At 39.3% G+C, this 25,713-nt stretch overlaps 1 protein-coding gene across 1 annotated transcript in view; it reads right to left on the bottom strand.

The window, feature by feature from the left end:
• Positions 1 to 2,728: 2,728 nt before the first annotated feature.
• Positions 2,729 to 25,713, bottom strand: part of LOC119721600 (rho GDP-dissociation inhibitor 1-like) — a 23,650-nt gene continuing 665 nt past the window's right edge. Inside the window, exons 2-8 of the mRNA XM_038191681.1 lie at positions 25,315 to 25,460; positions 15,812 to 15,868; positions 13,985 to 14,161; positions 13,356 to 13,436; positions 9,869 to 9,945; positions 7,029 to 7,092; positions 2,729 to 3,815 (exon numbers count right to left, since the gene is read on the bottom strand). Of these exons, the coding sequence (XP_038047609.1) occupies positions 3,619 to 3,815; positions 7,029 to 7,092; positions 9,869 to 9,945; positions 13,356 to 13,436; positions 13,985 to 14,161; positions 15,812 to 15,868; positions 25,315 to 25,460 (799 nt within the window). The 3' untranslated portion in view covers positions 2,729 to 3,618. The remainder of the gene's footprint in view (positions 3,816 to 7,028; positions 7,093 to 9,868; positions 9,946 to 13,355; positions 13,437 to 13,984; positions 14,162 to 15,811; positions 15,869 to 25,314; positions 25,461 to 25,713) is intronic.

The raw sequence follows: 25,713 nt of genomic DNA, 5'->3' as shown, positions 1-25,713 counted from the left end.
GGGGACACAATATTAAATGTTAAAAAAAAGTGTTCGCCTTTTGCGGACCATAGAAACCTCATTTTGTGCATTGGTGATTGGTCACTGCTCGCGAGCACGGTGCTGTATTGACACACACAACGTGTAACGTACTAAGTACATTGATCAAACGACAGGAAAAGCGTATTCTTACACTCTAAAAACTACCTAGTCAAAATAGTGACTGGTTTTCCTAGTTATTGAAAATTGACTAGGAATGTAATTAAACATGCAAAGTTTCATACTATGACTAGAAAAAGTAGGTTCGATTCCAATTTCAATTATTTGCATAACTATTTTTCCAAAGTCAATAATACTGACTGGAAGTATCTAGTTATACTGCCTGATTTTCAGTTGCACCCAGCTGACCCTGAATATCTAGTCAAATTTCACTGGTTTCTAGTCGAAACTGACTAATGCTTTTTTAGAGTGTACTCCGTAGGGTCCGCTGTAAACACCCGGGGTTTTATCGTCTTTTCTCGGGAACGGTAAGACATGAGGTTGTTTTCTTTTAAACAAGATGTTCGAATTAGGATGAGTAAACGACCCAAAACAGTTTTCCGGGGATTTCAGGACCTACAGGGCCCTTTTAAGCGCTTGCCCCGAACCCCACGTCTATAGCACAGAATATAGCTGAGTCAATGACTCCAAACTCGAAAATGTGGTTTAAACGATTATCTTTTGCAGACAAAAAAAATAAAGTTGTCAGAAATTGCCTCAGATCGCACAACGCAGAGTGTCAAGAACCAAATTTTTCGCGGCACTTGCCCCCCCCCCCACGCTGTAGGGGCTTCGCGCTTCGCACTCGCATTAGTTCTGATCAAGGTATGTCTGTTTTTAGTTCCGCGTAATATTATTGCCGACTTTGACGATCTGTCGGGTGTGTATATATTTTGATGTCGACGATCGGTCGGGTGTGTATATGTTTTGATGTCGGCCTGACAACGTTGTACTTACGTTAACTGAAGACGTCGCATGCAAACATTTTGCCGACGTCGGCCTGGCCTGCCCGTTCTGGCTAACACTTGGTGATCGGTAATGACGCTGGCCGGCTGGCAGCTGCCGTGGACTACGGTAAACAGTTTCGAGGACAGCCTGCCAACGTACGTTAATTGTGCCGACACTGACGATCAGTTTGTATTTTGAGGTTTGCCTGCCAACGTTGTTCAATATAGTTAGTAAAAAGTCTGTAGGCCTAATATTCGACGTCGGCCTGCTATTATTATATGCCATCGTTGACGATCGGTTTACATACTAGTATAAAGTTGGTTTGCCAACGTTGTTGTTCAGAAGTTATTAGTAATATTTGACGTCGGCTTCCAACATTGTTCAGACGAAACAGTTTGCACGTATTCGAATTTGGCCTAACGTCAAAAATTGGTCGGGCCGACGTTACTCCAATGCGTCGTATATATGAGCGTAATTGGCAGGATGGGGGGATACGTCGCCCAAAGTTGGCGAAATAACGTTGCGCCAACTTGTTTTTTGTTAATCCAACGTTGATGGCCAAACGTCCAAAAGAATTGTCGAACCAACATATCCAACGTTTAATATTTCGCCAGACCAACGGTCCGACGGTCGCGAAGCCAACGGTCAACGTTGACCACGGTAAGCGGGTCAGTTCTCGAAGGGTAGACCGTAATTATACCCGCCACTATCAGCATCGATAATGTAGGGGCAGGAGGTGTTGCTGTTAGTGCACCAAACTAGCGTCCCCAAATAGCAGATTTTAAACAGATGTTTGCAGACCTTATATGGAACAAATTAAAACACTCTCTCACAAAAAGATATAAGCATTATTTATTTATTTACCTATCCATTCCTGTACCAAACTGAAACATGATTACGAGTATAAGGTAGACATTGACTTTCTTTTCAATTGCGACTGCATCCAATTAAGTTATATAGGCTAATCTAACAGAAGAGGCACAGAAAACTTGAATCCAGTTGAAATTATTTTCAAAACTAAAAGGCCCAATATGGATAACTTGATATAAAAAGTATGACAGTTTTGTAAATTGTTTTTGTTAAGCGCACGATGGTGATATTTCCCTGTATAGAGCCTTGTGTAACATAGACTTTTGTACTTTTTAAATATCATTGGATAACGTTACATTTTGCAGGTGTTGTTTGGATTTCGTACTGATACTGAGTCAGCACTTTGAAAATGGAATGTTCGACTTTTTTCAACTTGGTTAAAGTTCAATGACGTAGACGGGAAGCACAAGGTAAACAAACAAAACAAAACATCCCTGAAAGTTGAACTGCTACTCATTACCGACCCTAACCGACTTGTTCCTGAGTATGCTAAACTATAGAATCAAGATTGCTTTCTATATAGACATGGAAGACAAAGTATCAATGTGGAATGATTCTACATTGTATCTGATATTGATTCAAAACTAACCTAGTGAAATATATAACATTACCATTTGTGTGCAGAATGCAAATGGCTTATAGACAATTACCATTAACAAACGACTTCTTTGAAGGGGCTTCACAAAAATCAATACGCATGCCTCTGGCCCACTTCCAAGGTATAGGGGGCTTCGCCAATCCAAAATGGAAACTACTACATTGTTAAAGTACACAGATGCTTTCAAATAACGTGTCATTTTGGTCCTCGTTTTTTGCCTTCATCTTGAGATTTATGCCAACATGGGCTGATCGTTATTTGATGAGGTAATGTATTTCATTTTGTCATTAAAGAAACTACATTCTAGTGCTGACAAAAATAGCTTGTCGGATGGTAGGCATGCAACTGTCGTAATACTGGTGGCTTTATGTTACCAAGTTCCCAAAGCGCTTGGTCAAAATCTCCATTAATTAGATGACAACATAAAAGACACCAGGTCACTACTATGGCAAACAAGCCATACATCATTGCGGAAATATAACATTATATTATGCACTTAAAGCAAAACCACATATTAAACCAAACCTTTAGCAATTAAAATATAACAAAAGAAAATATCTATATCTATGGCAGAATAGTCTAATTACAGCCTAAAATAAAGATAAAAATAAGATAAAACAAAGCCTGCTATACAACCAACATGTATCATTAATTCCCAAAAGTAATTTAATAAGCGATTACATTAAATAGCATCATCAAAATGTATTTTCTAATAAATGCGTTGTTTTATAGACTTCAACAAAGAGTTGTACAAGTTGCTCTGATAAACTTTGAGAAAAGGCAATGTTCATACAAAACAAGTATATACGTCATTTGTTTTGTTCTGTACATGGATGATGGATCCATAGGCCTATACATGTACACATTTTTTGGGGAAAACATGCAGTTCCTTTTTCTGAGAGACTAAAAAAGGTCATCACTGGCAATGCTGATGACTTATGCCACAATTAATTCCTTCAAAAAAAAGTGCCACTTTGGGAAAAAAATCAATTACATGTTCATTGTATATGTTGTGGCATACATTTAACTAACATAATCCCTATACTTGCTGAACCATGATAACATAAATTCTATTAAGAATTTCACATTCATGATGTACCCCCTCAAAAACCAACAGCATCATCTACAAGTAAACCGCACTTCCAATATACCAATTTCCTTTGTAGGAAATCATCACTCTAATCTTATTCCCAATCTTTCTTAACGGAGTAACTCCACTCCCACTCCAAGTAGATATTCTTGTCATCGTCTAAGAATTTACCCTTGACAATGTAGACACCACGGCTTATCATACCCGCGGGTAACTCATCCACAGGAGTCTGGAAGATCTGCTCTTCCGTTTTGGGTCCGTAACTCCCAACCATAGAATTTGCGTTGTCCACTGCAAAGAACAAGTGGTTGATTGAGGTTATACCAGAGTTGTAATGACTCGAGTCAATGACTCGACTCGAGTCCGAATCGAGTCACATATTTTGGTGACCCGACTCAACTCGAGTCCCTAAGGGCAAATGACTCGACTCGACTCGAGTCCTTGCGAGCAAATTACTCGACTCGACTCGAGTCCCTCATCAGAATGACTCGACTCGACTCGAGGAAGGCTATTGAGACTCGAGTCCCAAAAATATAAGCAAAACTTTGCGAAAAATATTTGCCATGACGTTGGCGAATAATGTATACATATACATACGTGGTTCGATCAGTGTCCCCATTAGTTGAATGACGATCAGCTGGCACCCACTTAGTAGTAGCCCGAATGTAAAAATTAAAAAGCCAAAAAATGACTTCTCTCTTGTGTTTATTTATTGTATAGTGTATGCAGTGCTCAAATATCTGTGACTCGAGCTAAATACTTTGACTCGACTCGACCACACACTGTGACTCGACTCGACTCAATTCGACCGTCTTGACCTAATGACTTGACTCGACTCGAGTCACTTCTTTCAAATAACTCGACTCGACTCGAGTCACTAAAATTAGTGACTCATTACAACTCTGGCTTATGCAGGGTGAGTCCAAAAAAGCGGAACCCAACCCCCCCCCCCAATATATATAGTAAAAATGTGTAGCACCGAAAATAATAATGACTGGAAAGCCAATTTCAGAAACTGCTTTTAGATAAAAAAAAAAAAATGAAATTGCATAATCCGTTCGAAGAATAGGCCTATATCACCATTTAAACGCAATGACCCTAAAAAGCGTTTCGTCCAAAAAAAGAAAGCAATATATTGTGTCCTGTTTGGAACAACAAAGATAATGACACGGAAAACTTATTTTAACAACTGTCAACAATTTTAGTACATAATATCTTTACTAACAACCCTGCTTAGGCAAACAATATCACTTCTACAATCCACTTTAAAATAAAACAAAGAAGACGGGCCTTCAAAAGAACCTTGTGAAATATTTTAAAGTTTTAAAATTAGGTTTTATCGCTGATGATGTTTGTAGACAAATGTGACGACTATTCTTGAAATCGCATTTTAAGTTTTATGGTCACCGTATTTAAATGGTAATATTCTTTGAAAAATGTTTGAGCAATTTTTTTAAATCTAAAAGTGCCTTCTATGAAACAAGCTTTCCAGTCATTATTAGTTTCGGTGCTACATACTATTTAAAATATGAAATATGTTTTTGGGGGTTGGCGTTCCGCTTTTTTTTTGAGTCAAACTGTACATGTTATTTGCATTTCCTGGATTTGAAGAGCCAGCCAACCGACCGACCGACTGACCAGCTTTATTACCAGCTCGACTGAAAATGATTAATTGGACTGCCTGACTGCAATGTCCAACTGACCAGCCGTGAACCTTTCGAGCCCTGCTTAAGTATGCAAGCTCATAGGTTTGTTATTTTCCATTTGTCGATCACCTGTCGTGATGTGTTCTTGGGGATGGTCGTAAGTTCCTTGACAACAGCTTAAAACACGTCGCAAATTACGACGTGTCTAGTAGTCATCGCAAAATAAGAAGAGTCCTTTTTTAGCCAGTTTTATGCCAAAAACATTACATAAAGTAGATTATAATACTGAGGCAATGTGTGTAAAATTGTAAATAGAAAATTCATTGAATAAATATGAATTAGACTGGAATATTGATTTGAAATTTCAAAGTAGCTATACAGTCCACTTACAGCTTGTTTTCCTTCAAAATAGCATCTCACGACCGCCATTTTGTTTTAAGCTTTAACAAATTTCGAGCTGAGATCCGACGACTCTTTGTTGAATATCAGACGACTATTTACTGTACGCTGACTACTGAATACATAAAACAGTCACCGAGTTGTGCTATAAATACACATGCGACGCGTCGCACTAACGACGTGTTTTGTGAAATGGATCGCAGGACGCGTCGTAGCTGCGATGCATCGTAGGGATACGACGCGTCGCAGCGCTCCGATGCATCGTAAGTTACGAAGAGTTTGATGAAATCAGGATCAATTGAACTATGTACACGGAACGCAGTGGTTGCGCTTTGCGGCAAAATTGCAGTCAGGCAAGATGGCGTCGGTTGGTCACCCCAAACTGTATGGTCTTTGCTGATGACGGGGTACTTGCGAACGGAGCGGATAATAAATTTCTCAACAAGTTTGAATTTGCAACATACTGACAAGGATAAAAGGATGTTCAGGCAATAACAAGGGTAATTGAGGTCATCCTTGCGCGAGGCCAATAAATATTTTTTTATGGGATAATAGGTGTTGGTTGAGTCCTGAAATAAATAAGACCAGTCCACCTGGGTTCCGCCAAGCCGCCGGTTCCGCCACAAATGGTATTAGAAGTGTAAGCGGGAACGGTTTCGCCACGCTATTTTCATCCTTAATCTAAATGCTACAGTCTCTCACTACATCCCGTTGATCTGCTGAGCACTCTGCCTGGCGTTACTTTGTCTTAGTGCATCACTGACTGTAGCTATGTGTGAAAGCAATACTTTGGTATGATGATGAGTTTTATCTGTATTTGGGTTAAATTCTTCATTTCATAATTTGTTTTGATCAGTGGTGGTTCTGGCATCACTTCTTTTTTGCAGTCGGAAGGGGGGGGGCGGAGGTCATGCCCCCAGCCCCCCCCCCCCCGTCTCCAAAAAAGTGCCCATATTCTAGCCTATTTAGAACTTAAAATTCAATCATTTCTAGAAATTTCCTTCCCCCCTTTATTGTTCTGTCCATTTTCATCATTAATTAAAGTAGATTTACAAGTGATCATAGATTTTGCATCCCTAAGCAATACCCTTAACCGCGATGGTTCCTCAGCACAAACAAAGAAAAGGCAGCTATTAATTAGGGCACCATGTCGCGTCACATTGAGACTTTTTTTGGAGGGGGGTCCAGAAAAATTGTGCCAGATGGTTAACCTGTACTACGGGTGTTTTCTCACAAAAAGGCGCATCCATGCAGTGTTCTATTCAAGTTCAGTACATTACAAGTCCATTCACAAAAAATCACAAATACATTTTAAAAATCTGGTCATAAGTAGTAGAGGATGACTAATAACAAAAGAATGCATTAGTCAGAGGTCATTTCAACAGCTTGTGAAAGGACTTGGGACTGGATTGGATATTGTGTGACTAAAATCAAAATGCAACACCGTACATTCACTCACCTCTGATGCCCTTTCTGGAAACAGCGTAAACAAACCGCAGTCCAGAGACAATCTGACGTTGGACCTTTATTGGATACAGACCCAAAAAAAAACAAAGACAACAATTCAAGAATCACGAAAAACCTTACTATTAAATCTATTCTGTTCGGACCGCACGCCTGAGTGCAGAAGTCATCATCATAACGACAGGTCTGATTGGGTTGAAGCTTGGTGCGTACCTAAACCTGGATGTGTTATAGATGAAAATGTAAGTGACGTCATGATGACGTCATCACGTGACAAGTGACGTCATATGCTTTGAAGGCATATATCTACAGAACGACAGGTCCGATTGGGTTGAAAGTTGGTATGTGCCTAGAACGGGATGTGTTATAGATGAAAAATGAAGTGGCATCATGATGACGTCATCATGGGTCACGTGACGTCACGTTTAAGATAAATAGATTTAATCTTTGAAAATAAATCTGAAATAAACCGTGACAAACCTGAAGATGACTTTTTCGAGAATCGATAGTGAACTTGCTTTCAACGATGTATGCTCTGCCTTAATTATTATTTACAGAACAATTAATATAGATGAAAATTGATGTGACGTCATCATGACGTCATCACGTGACATGTGTCATAATTCAAAGCCCTATGAGAATGTGATCACATATTATATGCAATGTAATCAAGTATCATATGCAATTCAAAGCCCTATGAGAATGTAATCACATATTATATGCCACCATTTAGTATAAACAGAACTACACATCCTACCTGGATGGAACTTTACTTTACATGTCACATGTCACAAAAAGTTACCGAAACAGCCCTGTGTTTGTCCACAAACATAAGTCTAGTTATGACTTAATTTCGTTGCCTTGCTGATGCCTCTTGGATGTCTCAATGTTCGATGGTCAGTCGTAGCTTCTAATGCCTTCCTGGTGCTTCTTTGATGCCTGATGGCTAGTGATGACTTAATTCTGATGCCTTGGTGATGCCTCTTTGATGCCTCAATGCTCGATGGTCAGTCATAACTTATGATGCCTTCGTGATGCCTTCGTGATGCCTTTCTGATGCCTGAGTGGTCTGTCATGACCACCGAATGCCTTCCTGGTGCTTCATTGATGCCGCTTCGATGCCTGATGGCTAGTGATGACTTAATGCTATTGTGTTGCTGATGCCTCTTTGATGCGTCAATGCTCGATTGTCAGTCATAACTTCTAATACCTGGTTCCTCTTTAATTGATGCCCCTTGGATGCCTGATTGTTAGTGATGACATACTTCTGATGCCTTGCTGATGCCTCATTGATGACTCAACGCTCGATGGTTAGTAATGACTTCTACTGCCTTTGTGCTGCCTTTCTGGTGCCTCGTTGATACACCTTTGATGCCTGATGGCAAGTGATGACTTAATTCTGATTCCTTGCTGATCGATGCCTCTTTGATGCCTTAAATCCTCGATGTTCAGTCATAACTTTCAATGATTTCCTGAAGCCTCTTTGATGCCCCTTTGGTGCCTGATGGCTAGTGATGACTTAATTTTGATGCCTTGCTGCTGCCTCGTTGATGCCTCAATGCTCGAAGGCCAGTCATGTTTTATGATGCCTCTTTATTCCTCAGTGCTCGATGGTCAGTCATGACTAATGATGCCCTCCCTGATGCCTCTTTGATGCCCTTTGATGCCTGACAGTCAGTGATGACTTCTGATCGATGTCTGTTTGATGCCCGTTTGATGCTCGTTTGATGCCCGTTTGATGCCTGCCTGTGATGCCTGATGCTCAGTGATGACTTCTGATGCCTTCCCGATACCTCCTATTGATGCCTAAACAATGCCATGAGCTTCAGATTAATATCAGCAGTCATAATGTTTACATCAATTATATGTTTCTTGATGACTGATTAATGTACGCCTTCAATGTTTTTCTTTATAAACTTTGCTCAAATTGCTACTCTTTTGATGTCCAATGATGCCTAAAAGAATGTGATGCCTTTTGATGACCATTTGATGCCTATTTGATGGCAAAGCAGCTAATTCATGGCAAGTGCAGCCAAGCCGCCTGAAAGGTAAAGGGCGTTATCTCGGCATTGGGAGTTAAAGGAAATACACAACTTTTGCTTTTGCTGTACTTTTCAGAAAGGATGTAGTTTTGCGGAGTATATTGCAGCAAATATCGTCATTGAACTGACCTGTTAAAGTTTGTGTTTATACATGCAGATGCTGAAAGAAAAAAAAACCGAAAGCTGTTCTTGTAGTCTAGTTGCCTGTCCTTACTTCAGACGAAACAGACCAAATTATAGAGGACGGGGAATTGTCAGGTCAGGGAACTGAATAACTGGTCTCCACCCGTTCACGGATGTGTAACTTCAAACAAAATGTGGACTTATTAAACCTGTTAAAATTGGGGCAGTATTTGAACCAAAATAGTATTTTTTTCCACTGATGGGCAGTACAAAATAATCCACTTTTCTTGAAAATGACAGCACACCAGGTGCAATGATTTCACATGACGCATGGGCCCTGGACTATTATTTTTATTTTGTTTATGTTGCAAATGATTAAGGTGTATATATTCCCTTTTAGAAAATTCCAAGCATGCCCCATGGTGTGCACATTAGCAAGAACAAGATCCCCAAAATTTTCTGGTTGGTGTGTTTTCCATGATTCAATATTTCAAACGCAAGCTCCGATATAATAGAATCTACTCACCTTGAATTGGATTTTATTAATCCTAAATTTGATTTTAATCTTCATGCTACGCACAATAGCGAGATCCATAATGTGGCTGTTGCATTTCCAATGATGCAATTCTTGAAAGGCAGGCACTGACAATATAAATTAGAATCAACTCACCCTGAATTTGAGTTTAATCCTGTACTCGGTGCCTTCCTTAACCACAATTGGTTGATGTTTCAATTGAGAAAGATCACCTTTGAACAAAGCAAAGAGGATGAAAAAAGTGTGACAATGCAAGTGAAAATTGGGAAAACAAAACAATTTCAAAAGAAGACAACCTTCAGTTTAAAGCCACATAGGATCACATGCATTTGTTGTTGTTTATGAAATGGACCAATTTAAAGTCTGTTAATTAATAGCAGACATCGTTCGATTCTGAGCTATCAAATCCTTTGTGAACACTTTGCTGCAAAAAAATCATAAAAAAAATCAACCCATCACCCCCCAAAAAACACTGTATATTTTCAACCATCAAAATGCAGCTCTTAGAATTTGTTGTACATAGAACCCATAGGTCACAGGGAGTGCCCGAGTATCCGAGAAAATTGTTTGTTGCGATCATGCCAAGGCTTAGTCCTAACCAGTGGCGTAACTAGGGTTAAACGTCTAGGCAGGCACCTGCGGGTCAACTATTTTTTAAGGGGGGACTGAAGTGAGAATATGGTTAAGTGCATTTTTGTTAAATATTTTTTAGGGGGAGGGGGAGGGTTGTTAAAAAAATGATGGCTGTTAGGAAGTTATTTAGGCACCTTTTTCACATACAAAGTGTCAATGTAATGTGAGTTTCTTTTTTTAAGGCAAAGAAGTAAGGTTCATTTTTTTAATGCGAATAGCCTTTTGGGGGGTTGGCTTTTAGTATTGTTTTTGTTGATGTCGGGGGGGGGGGGGCAACACGGGACACTCGCACATCCATGCTGAAATGTAGACACTTTTTTCCGGACATTTTTTGGCATCCGTAATATCAGAAAATGGTGGGGGAGGGGGCTGGTATACCATCTTCCAATGGGGGCGGTCTTCAAAACTGACGATTATGCAAACGTGGCGATTTTCAGGGCGCATTGTAATGCATTTGTCGTTCGTGTCCTCGCTATACCAATTTTGGGAATATAGTTACAAACAAAATATTATATATTTACCAACGTGGACAGACTGCATTGTGAGATACCTACCATAACGTGAATTACCAATATTAATATCCCTCTAGAAACTTTACGATAGTTTTTTTTTTTTTTTTGGGGGGGGGGGATAATTGAACTGGTAGCTTGCACATGACACCCGACACCCGATCGACACCCGGGTGTCGGTCACTTCGCCGACAACCACTTAGTCGACAACCACTTCGCCGTTCATGGGGCAGTGTGGTGCAACTTTCATAATTGTTTTGCCTTGTCCTTTCCTGGTAGCGTGAGTTATGCCTACTAATGACAAAAAATATTGCCAGACCAACAGAAGTTGGTTTTGTTGCCCTTTCTGTAGAATGTGCGCCTAATTTCAAAAGATTTTCTGTGAGAAAAATATTCCGAAGTACCATGGGTCCGAAGTCCCATTGGTCCGAAGTCCCATTGGTCCGAAGTCCCATTGGTCCGAAGTCCCATTGGTCCGAAGTCCCATTGGTCCGAAGTCCCATTGGTCCGAAGTCCCATTGGTCCGAAGTCCCATTGGTCCGAAGTCCCATTGGTCCGAAACAGAATACTGTGGCGGAACCGATCCTGACACCATTTGTAACGGAACCGGCGGGTGTTGACGGGAACCCGAGGGGACTGGTCTTTTTTATCCCACGACTCCAACCCACACCAATTATCCCACAAAAATATCTATTAGCCTAACGAACGTGTGAGCGGCTACCCATACGAAAGGGGGGGGGGGACAATTAACGAACGGTGGACTAAGCCTAGGAGTTGTTCGTTTGGTGGAAATTTACCACCGTTTAGTGATTGAGTAATTCATTGAATGTAATTAGAGCAAGACAAGTAGCGACGATAGGCCTCAAAGTTAACTCAAGTAACCATCACAGTGAACCTAGTAACCCTCAAGGTGAACCTGAGTAAACCTCAAATAGACGAGTTATTCCAAAGACGATTATCAATAGGATTTATTCAAGAATAGTTATAACAAGGGTCAACTGCAGTTACTGCACCCTTTGTAGTAAACTTAGCCTTAGGTAACCCTCACGTGGTCAACTGCACCACATGATTATAAACTTATACAAGTATAATCCCTGTTATTATTACAGTTCCAATACCTCACACAGATTGAGTTGTCCCAATAACCCTCACAGAGGAAAGGTAACCCTCAAACCAATTTACACTATGAGCCCGATGAACATATAGCCCTCGCACAAGAAAGGTAACCCTCAACACGATTTATCGTCAGAGCAGGCTGTACTATGTAATCCAAATAACCCTCACACGATCTGAGCGGTCCTAATAATTAACCCTCACAGAAAACCAGTAACCCTCACAGTGAGTTATACAATATAAACCTTACGTGCAGTAAATCTCACATGAAACAGGTAACCCTCACAAGTGCTCAGAACACGGCAAAGAGTAAACTCGTTAGGCAAGCTAATCCAATGATTACGGCACTGATTGCCTCAGTCGTAAAACCCCACCGAATGGTGTCCAACCCACGACAAGCAATCTACCACCGAATCTCAGTCTCACTAGCCTCTCAAACCAAGTTCTACAACTCCTAGTCCTTTTTTTCTAGCATTTAATCAAGACACAATAATCAGTCTTAATTTCCCTACTAGATTCCATCTAAATCTTTGTCCCCAATTATCTTAGACAGTCGACACTGAATAACAGACCTTGAGCTACAACTTCACTCAATGATATATTAGATAACACTTAGCTTACTGCTAACTTGACTCGTCCCTGAACCCCGAAGCTTGGCTTCTTGCAACTTGGCAACAGCCTCAGAACGCGTTCCTACTGCATTGACGCCATCTTGCGAACTCACGAGATGATCTCAAGACCCCACGCTAAAGCATGCTAATTCGCGAACAGCCTTCACAATACGCGTTGCTGATTAGTCACTGTACACCATGAATTATTAATCTCCTGATCACGCAGACCAATTTATTGCTGATTGGTCCACGCGCACTTTGGCATTATAAGCACGCACCAAATGTCCTAGATCACACGCATAAATAATTCCTAGGACTTAGACTCCTACACAAGTCTTCATATACATGTACCCCTGGGCCTGTTTCGTCACAATACTGTGTAGTTCCACTTGTTCAGGTTGACTGACTCTAACCCTAACCCTAATCCTATGGGGCGTCGGACCAATAGGACTTCGGACCAATGGGACTTCGGACCAATGGTACTTCGGACCAATGGGACGTTGGACCAATGGGACGTTTATACCAATGGGACGTTTATACCAATGGAACGTATAGACCAATGGGACTTCGGACCAATGGGACTTCGGACCAATGGGACTTCGGACCAATAGGACTTCGGACCAATGGGACTTCGGACTGTAGAGACGTCCCCGAAAAATCAACCCTAAATGCTTTGAATTTATAGAATGACAGCACAGAGTTTACGAAAGACCCCCTCTAAATATAACTGTGGAACTGCCCTGTGTTTTCGTTTACCTGTCAGATTCAGAACAGTTTCCTCGTGGTCTACTGGAGCAAATACCATGGCCTTCAATAGTACATTTTGTCCGCCTTCATCTGAAATTTAAGGAATTAAAAAGGTCATCTAAAGCACATGTATACGTATTTAACTGGCTTATCCATTTTGTGCCAGCAACAAAAGAGATATAGCGCACAGCCGCACATAGGCGGGCGCTTTCGAATTAACATAAACCAAACAGGTGACGTCATCTTAAAGAAGATTTTAAGTTTTATATCTAGAGAACTACAAGTTCGATTGGGTTGAAACCTTGAAGGTACATGGACAGGAATGTGTTATAGACGAAAATTTAAATGAGATTATTATGACGTCATAATGTGATTTTATTCAGATCTTTGAAATTTTGAAGATTATATTCATATCTCACGAACACAACATGCTCAACTCAAAATTGATAGTCACAACTATCAGCCCAATTGTGTTAGAAAGTTGTGACTCGTTATAATTACACGCATATACACTTCCACAGAAAAGCATAAACCAGTAACAAAATCATAACACTGAAAGGTCCTATATATTCTGTTCTTAGACAGATATAGACTTTGTCTTGTTCTTCTTTTTTTGTTTGAATGTATTTGCACAGTACCTAAAAAATCTGCAGTGCTACCCAGTAGAGTTTGCTTGTACTTGACCAGACTTTCATCATCGGCGTCAAGTTCTTGAAGCGTCTGCAAGTCCATTTGTTGGGGCGGTGGGTAGTCGCGGGTAAGGTCTTCAGTACCCCTCTGAGCTGGCACGGCTTCTGGTTCATCTCCCCTCTTTACTGCACTCCGACAGGGAGAGACAGAATTAACTTTAACGCTTGTATTACATTTTACTACATTTAAGAGGATTCCCTGCTGAAAATGATAATAAAAAAGTACTTTCCGTGGTTTGGGGCAGTACCTTACATAGAGTAGCAGTTGTTTTCTGCAGACTGACGCGGTACAGGGATGCATGGGTTAACACGTACCTTTTCCAGACATGGCGTTTCAGAGTTGGACTGTACCAAACTATTCCGAAGATTTAAATTACTACAAGCAAATGTCAATGTCTGAAATAGCAGAGACTACTTCCAACTACAACTGCCTGAAATTATACAAATGAATGTGCTATTTTTCGTGAACATTTCACAGACTTTCAGGAAGGAAGGGGGATTGTTTTGTTTGTAACTTTTGTTTAATGTTGTCCATCGTCTTTACACTGCTTAAGGATACCTTTAAGGTTGTGCTTAATTAACCAAGAACACACACTAACTCCGCACGGCAAAGAATTTCATATTTTAAAAGTTTACTCTATTTTCAAGTATTTGCACAAGTTTGGCAATTTGGCCATGACAAATCAAGGTAGGTCCGTGTGACCATGTGACACATTAGTGTGTTTGGCAGTTTGGCTTCATCTGATATTTCTGTTGTGAATCTCTTAAAAGTCGCACGCTCACTCTCCACGAAGAGATGTCCTTTTGTTAAAGCAGTAATAAAACAGGTATAGTAGAATTTATTTGCTTATTTTGTCAAAATTAAATGCAAAACCTAATCATTTTTTTGAATGAGATTTCGTCAAAAAGCGACATTTAGTTATTTTTATTATTTCTTCACAAAACTTGAATTATTAGCTGCTAGACAATTTGTCAGGGAGTGTTTAATTTAGGCAAAACGCCCTTTTCTAGTGGGTTGCAAAATGCCTAACAATGGGATGAAGTACAATTTTCACTAAATTAAAAAAATAAGAGCAAGGAAACATGCTTCTTTAACCCTGAACTCCAAAGAATGTATTGGGGATGCAGTACCAAATGCTAAAGAAACACTAATGGTAATGGGCTTTGTACATGTCAGTAGATGGCACATTTTGACCACTTTCGAGATCCCCAGGGAGGAACAGTATACTGCATACGTGCAGGCTGATAGTCGAGCATCGACCTCCCACCTTGAACGTCCTGTTTGTCCCTCTTCTGTTTGTAGTCGAACTTTTTTTCAGAAGACCTCCATATTAACACCGCAAGCGTCGTGCGCACGGTAACCAGGGCGTTAATGCGTTTGTATTCCATACCGGTGTGTCATCGAAGCCGATACGCCCAAAACCGAAACGCACGATCAGCAAATGAGCGTTTCATTTTGCTCTACGCAAACAGCGCAACGTATGCTCGTCCCTCCGCTGCAGATGCTTTTTGCCGTGACGTTTTTTGAAACGTCATGACGCGCTTAGGTTATTTGCGTATCTTCTACTTGCGCGTTGCACTTTTAGAGTACACATTTAAAATTCAATCCATCTTCTTTGATTGTGTTCTACAAACACGCACATAAATTCAAAATGTCTGCGCCCAGAGCGGCTTCACGCGCGCAAGAATAAGGAGTTAGCACTCTAGTAACTTAATATAGCTCTATGCTTATAAGTGAGATTAGTAAAGATGACAGATACAATCACGCAAACCTACACTCGGTCAGGTATTCCCGCAGGTATTCCAGAAGCAACTTATCATTGGCCGATTTCTCTGAGAAAAGTAAACAACAAGTGAAATCAAACCAAGTCAAAAAGTGGATAGACATACAAATGTTATAGTTGTGTAATGTTATTGTTATGTTTCCTCTAAGATTTTCGTCATATATTTTGTAAACGCAAACTTGAATTGTACCTTTAATGTTATTTAATATAATACTTAATATGTCTCCGTCCTTTGAATATTTATGGTATGGCTGTTCTATACTCGTAAGCAATTACTCATTTACTGTGTTTGATGCTTAGAAGTATAAACAATTCGTCTGTTTTTGTGTAATGGCATGCTTAAAACAAGCTACAACACAATACAATTTTGCTACCTCTACCAGTCTTTACATCTTAACCAAGACTAGTATTATTCCTCATTTCTGCCGTTATACGAGGAAATACATGTGTTTGCGAATAGTTTAATTCCCAATCGTATAGACAAAGCGCAGTTAGAGGATAAAGGCAGGGTCAAAAAGACTGTGTGTCAAATGCCAGGCTCGTGTCATCAAAGGCACAATTCCCTCAAATATTTTCCCTATCTCAAAATCTAGTTCTCAATCATGCCACTCTCTAACTATTCCAAATGGCAAGTAATAGGTGCGTCTCCTATTGTTATTAGTTGGCTTCAATGTGGTGTTACACTACCGTTTACCACTGACCCACCGTGATTGAATTGCCTGACAGAAATTTTTCAAGTGATCAAACAACTTTTGAATAGTGAGATTAGAACTTGCTTCAGAAAGGTATTATTGCCAAATGTGCTTTTAAACTAGAGTTGTCTCTCCACTGAATGTGGTACCGAAGAAGGGCAAAAATAAGTGGAGACTTATTATTGATCTTCTTGTTGTTAATTCTTACATTGACGCTCCCAAGTTTTCCAACGAGAAAATTGATGTTTATTCATTAGTTTAGAGTGAGGACCAGTTAAGGATGGGTTTTATCATGTGCCTGTTTGTGCATCTCATCAAACCTTCCTAGGGTTTAAATGGAATCATAATTGTTTTTGCTGGACCAGACTTCCATTTGGGTTAAATGCCTCACCTTACTTCTTTGCAAAAGTTTTACGACCGGTTCTTGAATATGTTAGGGTCTAACAAACAAAAGAGGCAGGTTGGATGGGGCACTACTTTGGCGCATAAAAACTACGTTTGTGGTTGGCGCTGTAGAATTATGGATTAGAGGATTACTGGTCACATATGATTGCCTGTGTTGATATAAACACTATAGGATAAGGGATTCGGCCTTGTTTTTTTTTATTATACCTTATTATAATAATAGTTATTATAATTAGTATACAAAAGATTCCCAAAGACCGCCCTAAAGGTACTGTAGCTTGCAAGCGTTAAGAAACCTGTATAAAGGATAATAGTGAGTAGTAATTACAGTTTTAGAGGAGAAGACAGAATATTTCAAAGGGAAAAGCAACCGAATGAGGCAGGGAGAAGCTCGGCCACGTGTATGTTGGCCCATGTGGAACTCGGACCCGGGTCACAGCGGTGGAAGGCGAGGACAGTACTGCTACGCCAACCTGACTGAAGTAATGGGAACGAGTTCATATTTTCAATCTCGTCTGAGTTTTGAAAGGTTAATTTGGAACAGGGACGCCCAAACGAAAGTCATCCATTGAAACACATGTTCTTCTCACCCCGAAACCTATCTGTACAGTCCTTTAAGTCGACGTAAGCTCTGGGGATTAGCAGGACATTAGGCCTTGTCGTCGTGTTGCTATAATGTGTGCATGCTGGCCAGCATTGGTAGGCGAATATACATTGACCCGTTCCTGAATCACACGTTAATTAAACTCCAAACTACAATGTAAAAATGTTTGGTAAATAATTCGTTGGGCGAAATATAAACAACGCAATATGTATTAGGCAATGTTGCCCAATAGTTAAACATGTTAACTATTCGCCAATCGTTGGTCGAATAATCAACCCTTTTGCCCAACTTTTTATTACAGTGCAGGTTTGAAACTGTACGGCATTGCAAAAACCACGACGTTCAGTTCAGTTCAGATACATATATTTACGTTTGAAAACCTCTGAACGGTTCGTGGTCAATGGAGCTGGAGGTCCGGTGGAAAAAAAAAGAAAACCAGGTGAACTTACCACGATGTTACAAAAGTGAGTCACAATAATAAGGCGGCAACTTGCGCTTTACTAAACACCAACCGATCTCCACGAGGGGCTCCAAATAGCTGTCTTTTTTTCTGCGGCTCTCTGTACGCTATCCAGTCACACTGATGAGAGAGTAGAGTGTTTTTTTATGGCGAGGACACGAATAAGTAGTGGCGATCGCGATATGGTCGCTTTCACCTCCGCCCACGGTTGAACAGACTTTTTTTTCTATGCAAACAAACTAAATAAAATATGCACCAACGCACAAACTAAATGGCACAATGAACCTGATGGCTTGCATAGAAGTAACCTGCATTAATTGAGGTTGAAATTCTACCTCCATTTGCATAACTAAATATCAATGTGACCCTGCACAAACACACTTGATATACACGCATATCTGTAAAGGTACTGCGTACTGTATAGCGGACTGTGCACTGATCTCCAGTCTCGTTAATTATAGTCCAGGCAAAATACTTTTATTTTTAAAGTGAAACTCACACATACAAACTGCAACAGAATTTGGAATTCTACCTACATTTCCTTGTTTGAATAACATTCTCTAAAGGAAATCACTATCAGAGACCGGATAAGGACATAATAAAGATACAAAATGGCTATTATTAATACCTTAAATTAAGTTGCGCGCAAATACCTTTTACTCATACATTCTCGACAAAGGTCAGTATTGATGAGCTTCAAATTTACAAACTTCTATCTACTGGCACAACCTTCTATCTACTAACAAAAATAAACGGTGAATTATGTGAAAAAATGAAAAATTCTTGATCATATGCCAAAATACCGGGGGGAGGGGAAAACTAGTGTGGTGTTCATGGTAAATTTGGCTAAACAGTAGGCGACGGGTTGCCTAACGAACACAATAAAGGATTATTGTTGCTTACAATAATACTGTCCAATTATAGGTTTTGCCCTTTACGTCAAATGTTTTTTTACCATATTTGACCCAGACATCATCAATACTCTTGAATTACCATCAAAAATATCATTGAAAGCGAATTCAAATGCAATCATTTACCATGTAAAATATTTTCCAAATTCATTAGTACGTGCATCTTTGTCAAAACGATGCAGATTTGCTATTCGGGAGTTTTACTCATAGTGGTTTTACTCGCTGCTGGGGAGTAGCGCCCTCTGTTGACCAATAGTGTTCATTTTCGCCGGCCAGGTGATCGGAACGCAGCGGCTGAGTAAGAAAAACAGCGCCCTCTGTTGACAAGCCATGAAGAGGGGAAATCCCTTTCCAATCCGATTGTTCTGTAGTGAGTCAACCTCACGTACTACATGTACAGGTTTTTTTGTACATCGATATCACAGTTTACTAAGTGTCCTTGGCATGAAATAAAGGTGCACATTTCGCACAGGCAGGTTCTTTTTAGGGTTTTGATGTCATGTAGAGTAGTTAATATCTGAAACTTAATTTCTTGTAAAGTTAAGAAAGAAAATAATATTTTCGTAAACTATATAACTGCTCGTGTCAGACAGTAACTTACATTCAAAATGCCATGTGTATAAGTACCATTTTGGACTATAATAATTATAGCACAGTTTATTTCGGAATAGGCCCTTTCTGTTTGATTATGAATTAGGAAAAGGTGTTTAGAACGATTCTGTATGACTTTCACTTACAGCAAAACCTGGTCTGTCCATTAAGTGTAAAAGCCTTTCATCTCAATTTTAAGGGTTTTTTTCTCTGTTTTTTTCTCTCCAAGAAACAAATTGACCAAAGCTACAAAACATGGATTTTTAAACAGCTTCATCAATGTTGCCTAGGAAATTATAAATACACTGAGAAAATCCTATGTCGAATCAGATTATTAAACAGTGACTCTATGGAAGCAAAGACAATTAAAACGCGGCACAGTGACAAAAAAAAAAGTGTGATGGATGAGTTTCTCGGTCGATCATAGTGAAGCATTTGTTGTCAGTATATCAGGCAGATTTCGCGATCGCATATTAGCGAAGAAGATCGTGAGATGGAACACCTTTAGCCCAGCATAAAGCTTATAGAGTAACTTTCAAAATACTTTAGTTTTTTTTCTTTTCTACTAAGAGTAAGTTACAAAGTAGTTTTGGTTGTTTTTCTTTTTAGAATATAAAAAAACCTACTAACATTCTACTGATTGCCCTCTCTCCCCCAAAACTCAAAAAAGCGAGAAACATCATAAACATACATATTCCCCTGCGTTGCACACAATGATTAATTTTATTTCCCAAATTTCGAGGGAAAACAATGATTAAACATTACACTACATTCCTTCGAAAATGAAAATTCTCCAGTAAATTAATGAGTCCCATTTGAGTAGATTGAATAAAAGCATGGGTAAGTCTTACTTTTGATCTCACAAAATGGCGCAGTGAACGTACGTCGTCCTAGATCCGCGAAGTTTTGAACTGAAAAAAAAATAGTTGTCACACTGTACACTATTGGTCAACAGAGGGCGTTACTCCACAGCAGCGAGTTAAACTCCCGAATAGCAAAATCTGCATCGTTTTGACAAAGATGCACGTACTAATGAATTTGGACAATATTTTACATGGTAAATGATTGCATTTGAATTCGTTTTCAATGATATTTTTGATGATAATTCAAGAATATTGATAATGTCTGGGTCATATATGGTTTTAAACTACTGTGCATTTGCCCTTCTATCTTCTAGATTTAAATGACGATCTTGGTTCTTATATCTCTGACCTTTTTCTAAATGAGGCCCTAAGTTGATCTTAAACATTCTTTATTTCAGTAACATGTGCTTGTTTTTATGCAAAAAAATGATCAAAATATGGTCATTTGTGGCTGCTGCTATGTAGCCGTATCTTGTGGGAAATAGTATTAAGCATTTTCAAATTGGAACAAGAAACAGACAAACAAAGTAATCACATGAACCAGTTTCGAATTCTTTTGCTTACATTTCACAAATCTTGCTTAATGGTGAATTTGAATTCCAAAAATGACCCAACGTGAATTAGCTCCTGCAAATTTGAAGAATGATAAAAATTCGATGTTTTAGCCCAGAAAACAAAAAACGGGGAAAGAGGCGTCTGTATAATTGGGCTAAAAAGCAGGTGGGTGCCTAAAAGTTCAAGGAAATTCCAAAATTACTGGTAAGAAAACATTTTGACGTTGACAGTTTTATTGTAAGCAACAATAATCCTTTATTTTGTTCGTTAGGCAACCCGTCGCCTACTGTTTAGCCCAATTTACCATGAACACACATTTCCCCCTCCCCCGGTATTTTGGCATATGATCAAGAATTTTTATTTTTTTCACATAATTCACCGTTTATTTTTGTTAGTAGATAGAAGTTTGTGCCAGTAGATAGAAGTTTGTGAATTTGAAGCTCATCAATACTGACCTTTGAGAATGTATGAGTAAAAGGCATTTACGCGCAACTTAACTTAAAGTATTAATAATAGCCATTTTGTATCTTTATTATGTCCTTATCCGGTCTCTGATATTGATTTCCCTTAGAAAATGTTATTCAAACAAGGAAATGTAGGTAGAATTCCAAATTCTGTTGCAGTTCGTATGTGTGAGTTTCACTTTAAAAATAAAAGTATTTTGCCTGGACAATAATTAACAAGACAGGAGATCGGTGCACAGTCCGCTATACAGTACGCAGTACCTATATACAGATGTGCGTGTATATCATATGTGTTGTGCAGGGTCACTTTGATATTTAGTTGTGCAAATGGAGGTAGAATTTCAACCTCAATGCAGGTTAAATTTCTACTTCTATGCAAGCCATAAGGTTCATTGTGCCATTAGTTTGTGCGTTGGTGCATATTTTATTTAGTTTGTTTGCATAGAAAAAACACAACCCAAGGACGAAAGCCAATGCTTTCACGGGTGGAAAAAAACAAGTCTGTTCAACCGTGGCGGAGGTGAAAGCGACCATATCGCGATCGCCACTACTTACTGATTCGTGTCCTCACCATAAAAACACTCTACTCTCTCAGTGCATCGGTGTGACTGGATAGCGTACAGAGAGCCGCAGAAAAAAAAGACAGCTACTTGGAGCCCTCGTGGAGATCGGTTGGTGTTTAGTAAAGCGCAAGTTGCCGCCTTATTATTGTGACTCACTTTTGTAACATCGTGGTAAGTTCACCTGGTTTTCTTTTCTTTTTTTCCACCGGACCTCCAGCTCCATTGACAACGAACGGTTCACAGGTTTTCAAACGTAAATATATGTATCTGAACTGAACTGAACTATATGGAAACGTTGTCTCATCCGCTCAATCTGGCCTGCGTACATAGGTCAAATGAGCATTTTTTATGAAAAAGTGATTTTATAAAAAAAGTGCGCTGCATTTCCAGCATTGGGCCGCTCGGGAGTCACTTGAATAACTATTCATCAAATCCAAAACCTACAAATAATACCAGTAAGTTCCTCAGTTTCGTTGGAAAAAACATAGTAAACCTGCATAATGTCGTCGTTTTTGCGTGGGGGAGCTAGCAAAACAGCGAGTTTCCTTGCACATTACTCGCTTTCGTGAGCCCTCACTCGTTTCATTGTGATCAGGCTGCTTTGGGCCTAGCGGCTTATGAATATGCAGTATATGGGTCATTCCATGTCAGACCAACGCACTTTTTTACCTCATGTCTTCCGATTTTGATAAAAATTGCTGTGCTTGTAGGTCCTAATGAGCAATGAATACACACCAATTTTTAGCCCGATCCGACCTACCATGTGGTCAGGGCAGAAGCCACAAAAAATTGGCATTTTTAGAGTAAAATACCACCCTTTTGGTATAAATATGTCAAAACTATGGCAATTTTCATCGAATATATGTGAAATTGTTATTAAAAAATGAGGATTGCATGCTCAAATCACTTCTTTTGTCAAAATTAAATTTTGTGAAAGGTAGGTCACATGACCTTTAATATGCTATCGTGACCTTTGACCCATTTTTTGTAATAATGTATCATTCCAAAAATCAACGAAATAAAAATAACTTGCTAGAGCATGTCTTCCTCTATCAGAATCTACTAAAAATAAGTTGGGGTCTTCCAAATTTACAACTTTATGACTATTTTTGTACAGTTGGTGGGTTACAAATGAGTCAATTTATAGACTTTACATAAGAAATTCACCAACACAACTTACTATTCTGTTTCTAAAGTTACTAAAATATATCTTGGTTTGTGAATTTCTCATTCTGAGGGCTGATGAGGTCTAACCAGACTCATAGTGTAAATTATCAGCAGTGGCGCACCCAGGATTTGGCTTTTGGTGGGGGGGGGGGGTCATAAATCGTTTTTTGTTCAAATTTCTGTAAAGATTGGACCAACAAAAACTAGAATAAAATCAAACAAACAAATTGACAATGTTGGGGTGGGTTCAAGGCCCCCCCCCCCTCCTGGGTGCCACTGATAATTAGTTATCCCACGAGCGCGCTTGGAATATGAAATAATGCAATGCTGCTGTGACCCATATGCCACTCGATGCACTACATAATTCCGTGTTCCACGAGCGCAAGTGGGATTTATAACCAATTTATCTTCAAGCAAACTTGATATCAAATGCGTACACGCAGTGAAGATGTACGTGCATACATGTAGTGTTTTGGTCCGTTCTGCAGGAAATAACACAACATATGTACACGTACATTTTTAATATCTGGGGTGCCAATATAGCTGTGCAATATTATATAAAATCACACAGTTGTTGCTATAGATGGACTAATCAGGGTCTAGGATTCAAGTTTGCTTGAAGATAATACTTAATATTACAATCAAAGTTACCTTTACTCATTCATCACTGTGCTTCTTGAACTTTAATGACTCTCACAGACTTGGCATTTTGTTCCTTTGAGGTGAATTTCACTGGACGTGAGTCCGCTGTACTGGGTGAAGGCCTGGTTACTGTTAGTGGTTAGCACACTTTGAGTCCAGATATTCTGATTAGACAGTTTCTTTGGAATCAGAAGGTGGAATTTTGTTTTTCCTGGCTTTGTACTTTATACATAAAAATCTAGATTAATTTTAGTTACTTTAGAAACAGAATAGTAAGTTGTGTTGGTGAATTTCTTATGTAAAGTCTATAAATTGACTCATTTGTAAACTACTAACTGTACAAAAGTAGTCATAAAGTTGTAAATTTTGAAGACCCCAACTGATTTTTAGTAGATTCTGATAGAGGAAGACATGCTCTAGCAAGTTATTTTTATTTCGTTGATTTTCGGAATGATACATTATTACAAAAATTGGGTCCAAGGTCACGATAGCATATTAAAGGTCACGTGACCTACTTTTCACAAAATTTTATTTTGACAAAAAGAGTGATTTGAGCATGCAATCCTCATTATTTTAAAACCAAATTCACATATATTGGATGAAAATTGCCATAGTTTTGACATATTATACCAAAAGGGTGGTATTTTACTCTAAAAATGCCATTTTTTTGTGGCTTCTGCCCTGACACATGGTAGGTCGGATCGGGCTAAAAATTGGTGTGTATTCATTGCTCATTAGGACCTACAAGCACAGCAATTTTTATTAAAATCGGAAGACATGAGGTAAAAAAGTGCGTTGGTCTGACATGGAATGACCCATATTAGCTTTCTGGCGATATAAAAACATGTTTTGATTGGTTGAATAATTTTGTCGGAACGAAGCTTTGGAGAGGATTGACTATTCACATCTAGCGTCTGAAATGACCTTTCATCTACAGGTCCCGGATGACACAAGCACGCAAAAACCGCATTTGTGACGTCATCAATTATTACTCATCGTCTTTCATCGTCAAATGTTACAATTCTACGACGTTTGGTATAGATTTTATTTATAAGTAATATGTAGGACTATTTTTGCAATCTATCAGTTAAGTTTTAGGTTTAATTTAAAGTATTGTTTTGAAATTAAAGCCTTTTTTCTGTCGTCTTGACTGGATCGTACATTAAAGTTGTAGGGGTTAAGTATTATTCCGACAGGCCGCGCCAAATTTAATTTAGCCTTCGCCGGACGTCAGTAATCTCGCGTTGATTTCAAGAATATCCTGTCTTCTGTTTCAGTAAATGTCATTACAAACATTATCAGAAATGAGGTAAGTGTCTTTTTTCTATGTATTGTTTAGAAAACATGCTTAAAACTGAGAGATTAAACCGAGATTTGTCGTGAATATCGTTGGGCGTAAGTGACGAAGATGTGATACAATCATGCCAATGGCATCGAGAGTCCATCCATTTTCAACACACGGATTTTCTCGTCGTGCAAAGTAGAATTATTTCTCTACAAGTTGTTGTATTTACATTGACTATGCCAGTCCCCTCATATTGTGCCATTGTTTATTTACCCATTCCACAATGGCAGTACCCGCAGTGGAGGTCAGCGGCGCGTGACCCTGTGCACACATAGCTCCCGTGGAGGTCACACAGCGGTCATGTGGGCAACTTCTTTTATGAGACAAATCCGGGAAACGTTTCCATATCGGCGGGCGGCGGAACGTCGTGGCTTTTGCTCTGTAAAAAAAAAGCTGGCAAAAGGGTTGATTATTCGACCAACGATTGGCGAATAGTTAACACGTTTAACTATTGGGCAACATTGCCTAATACCATATTGCGTTGTTTATATTTCGCCCAACGAATTATTTGCCAAACATTTTTACATTGTAGTTTGGAGTTTAATTAACGTGTGATTCAGGAACGGGTCAATGTATATTAGCCTACCAATGCTGGCCATCATGCACACATTAGCAACACGACGACAAGGCAT

This window comes from Patiria miniata, unplaced genomic scaffold, assembly GCF_015706575.1.
Source record: "Patiria miniata isolate m_02_andy unplaced genomic scaffold, ASM1570657v1 HiC_scaffold_13, whole genome shotgun sequence".
Classification (NCBI taxonomy): Eukaryota; Metazoa; Echinodermata; class Asteroidea; order Valvatida; family Asterinidae; genus Patiria; species Patiria miniata.
This window is presented reverse-complemented; position numbering and strand designations above follow the sequence as displayed.